Below are 9,978 nucleotides of genomic sequence, written 5' to 3'. Positions count from 1 at the left end.
CTCAAAAACAAAACAAAATTTCGTTCTGAAAATACGATCACATTTTTATATTACTTTAATTTATATTAATTATTATTTTCTGGAGACAAATGATTCAAAATAAAACCGCTTGGTTCCATACTTTATATTCACCCTGTATAAAAAAGTCATGGATTTAGTACAGTGGTTATAAATGAATTTCATCTAGCCAGCTTTGGAATTTTTTTGCATTTGTGTCGCTCTACTTTTTTTAAAAGCTCTAGTTCTGTCATTAGTGTCACTTATTAATTAATAATAAATTGTTATTAATCAAACTTTTATTGTTTCAACTAATTTCCAATAATAATTGATAATAATACATACTTTGGAAGAAAACAAGTTTATAATTGAAGTCTCTTTTCGAAGTGGACGCTTAGTAAACGGCGATTTTTTAATTTTGAGTTAAAACAAGTAGCTACCCCTATTTTCGTAAAGCGGCATTTTTTATTTTACATGGAAAATTCACAGCTGGCTAGATGAAAATCATTTATAACCACTTTGTATTATGTTTATTCTATGTCTATTCTTATACATACAATAATTTTGAACTTTTACCCCAAATAAAGTTATCAAATAAATAAATTAAACCAAATAATATTTGCATCTTCTTTTCTTAACAAAAAATAATAACATGCTTCCTTTCGACTAGGTTTTCCAAGACAAAATCAACCAGTGTTGCCAGGTGAAAATTTTTGTAATCCCTAGATTTAGTTGTCAAAAATCCCTAAGGATTGCCAAATCTATTTAAATTTTAAGTGTTTATTGGATTGCATAACAAAATAAGAATTTCAAAAAAAGTTTATTAAAACCATTTTTGATTAAACAAATATAATAAATAAAACATAACTTACACAATTGACGTAAAATATAGTCTAAACAAACTAAATAGATATTAATTTAATTAAAAAAAAACAAAAACTAATAAAAAATATAATAATAATTCGTAATTCGTAATAATATCAACAGATCGGTCGATATATTTATAACCTGGAGATATCACGTGGTTAGAGGATATACTTATTTCGCATAAGTCATTATTAATGGAGAAGTCAGGAGTTACGTATTTTCTTATCTAAAACTTTCTTGGATTTACTTGTGGTACTACTTCCCTCCCGAAAAATTACAGTGATCTTCATAATTCCCATCAACTCGTGTCAAGTTTCTTTAACTTTTTGTTGATAGATGGTGTTGCCTGGTGTTGTTTTTTTTTTAAACATTTTATTAATGTGAATTATTAAAAAAAAAATTAAACTTGAAACCCTGAACACAAAAACAAAGAAAAAGCGTCTCCCAAAAAATTGTTTCAAGATTTTTAAAAAATCCCTAGATTTTGTCAGCGAAAAATTCCCTAATTTGGCATCATTGTTGCCAATTGCCGCGTCACGTGGTCCGTTTTCACGTCACGTGACTTTATTTTCACAGTGGATTTTCGCCGTTTTTACTCACTTTCTCAATGTAGTACTTTTCGATGGCTCGTGTGGCACAATCCACTGCGTCCTGCTGCATATCCTCGCTCATATCGCCTTTTTTGATGACTACTTTGCGGTCGGTCATCTTGTCGGCGGTGTTGTGGTGGTGGTGCTTGTTATTGGACCTGCAAAGGGGAGGATTACTTGTAGGGGGGCACTTTCTGTACACAGCGCCCAAATCTCTAATTCGGACGCTGGCTCTAGCGATCAGTTCTGCCATAACTGGCACAACCAAGCTCTAGTTTTATCAATAGGAAAATCATTTGACAAACATGCGATCATCTCTGATTGATTGATTAATTTCTCGTTTGTTCTACTCACGTGAGATTTACCCCGGAAAAGTGCTGGAAAAACTCCAACTGTCAAACGTTTACACTTTTTCGAATTTTCTCCTTGTTGAAAAGCTAGATTTTTCAATTTTTTACACACGAGTGGCTTTCAATCGCACGAGGGCTAAAACTACAACTGACAATTGATGTGTGATTGGTCGCCGACTAGGGGCCTCTGGCAGGAGGGTCTGGCAAACGTACGCTGATTGGTCCAATGCAAGACAGTGGCGTGCATCATGCACTAGCATGCAATAAATCAATTTTTACTGTACCAATTGATTGTCAATTTAAAGCTGTCTGAAAATGACGCTTTTACGGTTTTGTGGCTCATAGGAGGCACGACCGGGGGCTAAAAGCAGAAAAGTGATCGTGACGATATTTCCCGGTGACAAGCGTGGGATTCACATGCAAGAAATGCCCAAAAAAACAATCGTCAGGATGAGTGCAGGTGAAAACGGCCTTCACGCGACGACCTACAACCAAAATAGGTGTTAAGTTTGTCTTGTCATTTTTGAGGTTATGTCAAATAAAATTGTGTTTCCCTATATGAAATTAACACGAAATATGCGTAATCATGCAAGTAACAGTTCTCTACCACTTTTAATTAAACAAATTAGATTACTTTCGAATTATTAAAGAATTAAATTCGGGATCACGTCCTGTGATTAGACAAAATGGCCGATGCAAACAAAAGACAATAAACAATTCTGATTGTAAATTTTAGTTTAAAATCAATTAAAAACGTGTAATTTGCCACAAAAACACATCGGATTACTTACCCCTGACCATTTTACACTATTTCCTTTCTTTTTTCGCCCCCAAAAAAACACACAACTTGAACAAAAATCGAACTCAAACGATAATAAAACGCGGCCCGGGTCAATTTAACGTTTTTCGTGGCGTTTCTACATTTTTTCGGTCATTTGTTGATGTTTGAAATTGATAAACTGGCTTGAAACCACTACAAGCCAAGCGTCGCAAAGTCAAATTCGACTTGGCTTTGATTGGGCGAGTTTGGTCACGTGTGTGTGGCTAWGAGGCGGGTAATTCAAACTGGTCGAATCTTTAACCATGTATTTGCTACATATAGAAATTACATTGTATYAAAATAAGGGGTTAAAGAGTCGAGGAGAGATTCGGGATGGGATTCGGGTAGGTTTGAGAAGAAAATAACATTAAATGTACAGTTAAGTCCTAAGCTAGTGAGTGAAGAGAGAGCGATATTTGAATTTAGTTCTTCTAAATCATAACYATTGCCTAACTAATTCATTAATCTTAACTAAAGCAAGTCGCTTATTAAAAACCATGCCCATCCCGTGGGTTTTTTTTTATACAAAAATATATCTTGTACAGTAGTGTCACTTGTTGAGATCTATGTRGGCAATAATTGAGTTACTGCCCACGTAAAAATCAAAAAAGTGGCACTTCCTCTTCTAGAGGAAGAAGCAAGCAAATAATTGATTTTAGTTCTTCTAAATGTAGCGGCAGTGACTCAAGTCATTTAAAAGAACTAAACCTTTGATATCACTTGGAGCTGTTAGCTTAAAATGGACGCTATGTCACGAGTAAACGCTCCATAAATRATTTAAGAAGTAAACAAAAATTATAACCTACATTCAAGTATAACAAAACTTAACTACAACTTTAGTAAAGATGGCTTATATATAGATTAACAACTTACGGAATAAGGATTCTTAGTATATGAATATATTTAGCAACCAACATTCACTGTTGAGGAAAGGGCCGACCAAGAAATGTTGATTTTACGTGCATTTAAAGCCCATCTAGAATTGTGCGTTCCAATCAACATTTCCCCGAAAAAATCACTAAATAAAAATAATTTAATCAAGAAAAAGTTATATTCATATAATATACACCAAAAACATCCCAAGTTTTGAATTTAGATATCCATTTTCGACTCACCCACGCCTAAAATTCATCAAAAAAACACACTTGCTGATTCGAAAATGGTATAAACCGAAATGTAAAGTGACGAAAAACATAGCTAAATACACAATACGTCTGGTTTTTGTTGTTGTTGTTAAGTATTTAAATTTTTCCTTGGAATACTGTGGTACAGGGAATGATAATTTAACCGCTCTTGAATAGAAGTATCGCCACTTGGCCCAAATAGAAATAGATGAAATGACGGGTCTCGTGGGTCACATACGAGCCGAAATTTCGGCCCACGATGCAGTGCCACGTCGGGTTGTACTTCTTGTCAAACTCTTTCTTAATGTACMCCGCAATGTCCTGAAACAAACGTTTTATTAATTGAAATATTCTTGAATTTAACTCTGAGAATTAAAGGGATAAAATATCTCCGAAACTAACTGGAATTTTTGCTTATTTTTTTTAATAAAAGATATGTGTTATATGCTTTGCATATAACACAATTTTTGCGTTTTCCAAAAAAGCTAGTTATTACATTTTTATCGAATTAAATGTAATTTTTTTTTGTTCTTTAATTTTGCTCATCGCAACTGACAATAAATGCCACAATTGCGAAATAATCCCGATATTTACTTCATCGTTGAGGTTTTAACACAATTTTTACATCAGTAGGTACCTTTCTAAGGTAATAAATAAAATTAAAAGTAATTATCAAAAATATAGTAAGTACATTTTTTTTTGCCCACGCCGATTTTGTCAGATAAAAATCTTTATTTTTATACCAGGCAATTTTCAATAGTAACTTGTATTTGAGTGACGACGTTATCATGACATTTTTAAGAATTGTGAATAAAAAAACATTTTTTTTACGAAATCAATTGTACAAAAACTTGTAAATTAGTTTCTTGCTAATTGTCAATAAACTGCACTAAATCTGTTGATTACTTTATTTTGTCCGACAATAATAATTCTTGAAAAAAAAAAATTTTTGTTTTGTAGTAGTTCATAACTGGGTGAAAATTAGTTCAAGTGGATGCAGTTGTGAGGGAAACAAACACGTGATGTTTGTCAGAAGAGAAAGAAGTCATAATTTGCAAAAAATGTAGATATTATTGTCACGACAGAAATATGGTTTTACAAAAATCAAATGTTTTAACAATTATATTAATATTATTAATAGTATTAATTTAAAAATAATTGCATATTTAGATAAACAAACAATACAGAGAAAACAATTATAATACAGTGCGATCAAAAAGTCTTTCTATTACGTAGGCGCACGTATGTCGCATGGCATTTCGTATATTAGCTAGATGTCAAAAAATTATTTAATAATTTAATATTTTCAAAAATTTAATTTACATTAATATTGGAGCAGAAATCTAAAAATTGTTTTTAACAAAATGTCAAAATAAATGTTTATGTGGTGATCAACCACCAACAAATGTACAACAAATAAATTAAAAACCAATCGAAAATAAAATTTAATCCAATTTTTAAAATTTATGCAAAATCACTATCATCATCACTTAGGATTATTCAGTTTAAATCTGACCACCTTGGGTACATATTTCATTGGTTGTTAAGAAAACCAAATGGGCGGGGCAGATACAAAAGTCATGGTTTTAGTATAATGTCTATTTTTATACATAGAATAATTTTGAATTTTTACCCCAAATAAACTTGTCAAATAAAAAATTAAACCAAACAATATTTGCATCTTCTTTTCTTAACAAAAATAATAACATGCATCCTTTCCACTAGGTTTTCCAAGACAAAATCAACCAGTGTTGCCAGGTGAAATTTTTTGTAATCCCTAGATTTAGTTGTCAAAAATCCCTAAGGATTGCCAAATCCATTTAAATTTTAGGTGTTTATTGGATTGCATAACAAAATAAGAATTTCAAAAAAAGTTTATTAAAACCATTTTTGATTAAACAAATATAATAAATAAAACATAACACAATTGACGTAAAATATATTCTAGACAAACTAAATAGATATTAATTTAATTAAAAAAAAACAAAAACTAATAAAAAATATAATAATATAACCTGGAGATATCACGTGGTTAGAGGACATACTTATTTCGCATAAGTCATTATTAATGGAGAGTTCGGGAGTTACGTATTTTCTTGTCTAAAACTTTCTTGGATTTACTTGTGGTAAAAATTACAGTGATCTTCATAATTCCCAACAACTCATGTCAAGTTTTTTTTAACTTTTTATTGATAGATGGTGTTGCCTTTAATTTTTTTCTATTTTTTTTTTAAACATTTTAATGTGAATTATTAAAAAAAAACTTAAAACCCTGAACACAAAAAGAAACAAAAAACGTCTCCCAAAAAATTGTTTCAACATTTTTAAAAAATCCCTAGATTTTGTGGGAAAAAACTGAAAAAATCCCTTTATCCCTCAGACAGTTTCAAAATCAACGCAATAAACACCTTTTTTGTCAGTGAAAAATTCCCTAATCTAGAATCATTGTTGCCAATTGCCGCGTCACGTGGTCCGTCTTCACGTCACGTGACCTTATTTTCACAGTTTTGTCGTGGATTTTCGCCGTTTTTATTCACTTTCTCAAAGTTGAAACCCTGAACACAAAAACAAACAAAAAGCGTCTCTCAAAAAATTGTTTCAAGATTTTTAAAAAATCCCTAGATTTTGTGAAAACAACTGAAAAAATTACTTTATCCGACAGTTTAAAAATCCCTAGATTCGGAAAAAATCCCTACACCTGGCAACTCTGAAATCAACGCAATAAACTCCCCTTTTGTCAGTGAAAAATTCCCTAATCTGGCATCATTGTTGCCAATTGCCGCGTCACGTGGTCCGTTTTCACGCCACGTGACTTTATTTTCACAGTTTTGTCGTGGATTTTTGCCGTTTTTACTCACTTACTCTCTCAAACTTGAAACCCTGAACACAAAAAATAAAGAAAAAGCGTCTCCCAAAAAATTGTTTCAAGATTTTTAAAAAATCACTAGATTTTGTGAGAAAAAACTGAAAAAATTCCTTTATCCCTCAGACAGTTTAAAAGTCCCTACACCTGGCAACCCTGAAATCAACGCAATAAACATCCAGTGAAAAATTCCCTAGTCTGGCACCATTGCTGCCAATTGCCGCGTCACGTGGTCTGTTTTCACGTCACAGTTTTATCGTGGATTTTCACCGTTTTTACTCACTTTCTCAAACTTGAAACCCTGAACACAAAAAGCGTCTCCCATTTAATTGTTTCAAGATTTTAAAAAAATTCTTAGATTTTGTGGAAAAAACTGAAAAAATTCCTTTATCCCTCAGACAGTTTAAAAATCCCTAGATTCGGGAAAAATCACTACACCTGGCAACCCTGAAATCAACGAAGTCTAGCCCTTTTCGTCAGTGAAAAATTCCCTAATCTGGCATCATTGATGCCAATTGCCGCGTCACGTGGTCCGTTTTCACGTCACGTGACCTTATTTTCACAGTGGATTTTCGCCGTTTTTACTCACTTTCTCAATGTTGTACTTTTCGATGGCTTGTGTGGCGCAATCCACTGCGTCCTGCTGCATGTCCTCGCTCATATCGGCGTTTTTGATGACTGCTTTGCGGTCGGTCATCTTGTCGGCGGTGTTGTGGTGGTGGTGCTTGTTATTGGACCTGCAAAGGGGAGGATTACTTGTAGGGGGGCACTTTCTGTACACAGCGCCCAAATCTCTAATTCGGACGCTGGCTCTAGCGATCAGTTCTGCCATAACTGGCACAACCAAGCTCTAGTTTTATCAATAGGAAAATCATTTGACAAACATGCGATCATCTCTGATTGATTGATTAATTTCTCGTTTGTTCTACTCACGTGAGATTTACCCCGGAAAAGTGCTGGAAAAACTCCAACTGTCAAACGTTTACACTTTTTCGAATTTTCTCCTTGTTGAAAAGCTAGATTTTCAATTTTTTTCTCACGAGTGGCTTTTAATCGCACGAGTGCCAAAACTACAACTGACAATTGATGTGTGATTGGTCGCCGACTAGGGGCCTCTGGCAGGAGGGTCTGGCAAACGTACGCTGATTGGTCCAATGCAAGACAGTGGCGTGCATCATGCACTAGCATGCAATAAATCAATTTTTACTGTACCAATTGATTGTCAATTTAAAGCTGTCTGAAAATGACGCTTTTACGGTTTTGTGGCTCATAGGAGGCACGACCGGGGGCTAAAAGCAGAAAAGTGATCGTGACGAGATTTCCCGGTGACAAGCGTGAGATTCACATGCAAGAAATCGCAAAAAAACACTTACTTTAATGCACTTTCCTAAATTCAGACGGTTTTTACAGTGGGAAAGCACATTTGGACCCAACTACACCAAGTCACTGCGCTATTAATTCGCGAGATCGATACGACACTGGTGCGCAGACACGCAATTTCAAACCACGCGCCCGAAAACAGGCCAGCCAACACGAAAAACCTGTCCCCAAAAAACAAATTTTATTTTAATTACGCAATTATTTCCTATTCATTTCTAATTAAAATAATAAAACAAGTTTTGTTTTAATTACGCAATTCTAATTAAATTACAAACCAAAAAAGTGATTTATAAAATTTCTACGCCGCTGTGTTCTGTCAACCCGCCATCTTTGAATTCGAAAAAATGCGCCCCGAGTTGCTCGAAATGGGTAAAAACCAGCCCCAATGGTCGAATCAATACTCAACCATTTCAAGACTCATGGAAAACCAGATCGCAGACTTGCGTTCCACCTACCGCAAGACCCTGATGATGCGTTACGAAACGTCCATTCTGGGGCTCCAATTGTTGAAGACTATGAAACAGCTCCAACAAACTAAACAAATCCTTGAAAATCTCGAGTCTGACTCAAGTGAAATGTAATCAAAGTGTTAATAAATAAGTTTTGTGTAATTTCATTTTATTTACATACATGGAATGTGGCGATAAGTACGTTAAGTGAATGATATCACATAAAACCTAAATTAAACGATAAATTGTTCCGTTTCTTAATACTTAACAGATTTATCACAGAATAATTAGTAATTTTGTCGGATTACATGAGCATTGGAACGTTTAAAGCACTGTTAATTACTATAATTACAACGGTGTGTACTCGTCGGGGCTGTCACTGCGCCCCCCGGTTACTCTCAACGAGCACCTGCCGTAAGCCCCCCTGTCCAACTCTTTCTTATTAAAATTATCGATAATGGTCCGCACAACGGAAGCCCCACTTTCAGACTCGCAAGGCTTGCGTCGAGACATCAAAGGAGTCCCCGAAACCCTCATATAACGCCTCCGGGACGAACACAAATTATTATAATCGGGGTTTTTGGTCAATGTGGACGAGACCACATCTGGGATACTTTTCTTTTGTACTATAGAATTATTAACGAATTTTTGGGTCACTCGGGAGGGGCACATCGTATTCAAACTGATACTCTGAAGACTCAAATTCGTCCCCAATTTCAAGTTGGCAGCCTTGTCACTTTTTACAAACTCGACGTTCTCATAATTTGGAAATTCGACACTTTCGACTTTCGGTTTTTCGGCCATTTTGCCCTCTTTGATCGGCTCCAGGGCCGGACTTCGGTGTCCCGAAATGCTATCAGGGGTGTTACTCCCCGACGAACTCGGACTTATGCCTCTATAATGTTGAATATCGAAGAGTAAATCAGGTGGGAGTGGCATTCCCACTGATAAATGCATAGAAAGACTTTCTAACCAAACTTCCATAACCTCAAATGGCGGCCTAAAAATGACAGTTAATAGTCATGTGATTAAAATGACGGTTCAGGATTGGTTACCGTTTATCAGGATTGAGATCAGTGCATAAGAATGCAATTTTGTAGAAGGCTTCAGGACAAGAACCACAGAATTTCTCTTTGAAGGTCATTTGATTAAGACCAAAATCGTTGGAACGAGGGAGGAAATCAGGGTCGGCCAAGACACGCCCAATAATCTAATAATAAAAGTGGAATTTACACAAAATTATACAATTTTAACCTACAGTCGAACAAAATGAAAATGACGCCTCAATAAACCAGCCCTTGCTGGATGCAAGGATAAATTTCTATAAGAGCCGGTTTACAAAAAGCGAAATGAAAATTTAATTCAGAATTAAACTAATTCGAATTAAGTTGCCATTTATTTTACATTGACAAACGTCAAATTAATTAATTGAAAACATTGCATTTTTTTAATGAAAAATTTTAACAAACCATTTCTTAAAGAAAATTATGCATTAATAATGACATTGACGAAAAAACAAATCATTATTAACTTAATAT

General features: G+C 34.4%; 3 protein-coding genes across 7 annotated transcripts in view; all 3 read right to left on the bottom strand.

Moving 5' to 3' along the window:
* Window positions 1–2,810, bottom strand: part of LOC123009303 (histone-lysine N-methyltransferase PR-Set7) — a 7,939-nt gene extending 5,129 nt beyond the window's left edge. Inside the window, exon 1 of the mRNA XM_044405508.1 lies at window positions 2,596–2,810. Within this exon, the coding sequence (XP_044261443.1) occupies window positions 2,596–2,605 (10 nt within the window). The 5' untranslated portion in view covers window positions 2,606–2,810. The remainder of the gene's footprint in view (window positions 1–2,595) is intronic.
* A 66-nt stretch (window positions 2,811–2,876) lies between these two features.
* Window positions 2,877–8,119, bottom strand: LOC123009307 (dynein light chain 1, cytoplasmic). Of its 3 annotated transcripts, none has more exons than XM_044405515.1 (3): window positions 7,985–8,119; window positions 7,201–7,348; window positions 2,877–4,069 (listed from the first exon to the last, which is right to left on the bottom strand). In XM_044405515.1, exons 2-3 carry the CDS (start codon window positions 7,306–7,308, stop codon window positions 3,908–3,910), a joined length of 270 nt encoding a protein of 89 aa, XP_044261450.1. In that variant the 5' UTR covers window positions 7,309–7,348; window positions 7,985–8,119; the 3' UTR covers window positions 2,877–3,907. The 3 variants fall into 3 exon arrangements, with proteins under 3 accessions (XP_044261450.1, XP_044261449.1, XP_044261447.1); XM_044405514.1 differs by lacking the exon at window positions 7,985–8,119 and adding an exon at window positions 7,556–7,927; XM_044405512.1 differs by lacking the exon at window positions 7,985–8,119 and adding an exon at window positions 7,545–7,923.
* Window positions 8,120–8,580: 461 nt separating this feature from the next.
* The window catches only part of LOC123009302 (LIM domain kinase 1), a 6,971-nt gene continuing 5,573 nt past the window's right edge, over window positions 8,581–9,978 (bottom strand). For all 3 annotated transcript variants that reach the window (XM_044405505.1, XM_044405506.1, XM_044405507.1), the window contains 2 exons: window positions 9,496–9,650; window positions 8,581–9,440 (listed from right to left, as the gene is read on the bottom strand). In XM_044405505.1, the coding sequence (XP_044261440.1) occupies window positions 8,789–9,440; window positions 9,496–9,650 (807 nt within the window). In that variant the 3' untranslated portion in view covers window positions 8,581–8,788. The remainder of the gene's footprint in view (window positions 9,441–9,495; window positions 9,651–9,978) is intronic.

This window comes from Tribolium madens, unplaced genomic scaffold (genome assembly GCF_015345945.1).
Source record: "Tribolium madens isolate multiple individuals breed KSU strain unplaced genomic scaffold, Tmad_KSU_1.1 Scaffold_71;HRSCAF=194;Tcas5.2_LG6, whole genome shotgun sequence".
NCBI classification, from domain to species: Eukaryota; Metazoa; Arthropoda; class Insecta; order Coleoptera; family Tenebrionidae; genus Tribolium; species Tribolium madens.
This window is presented reverse-complemented; position numbering and strand designations above follow the sequence as displayed.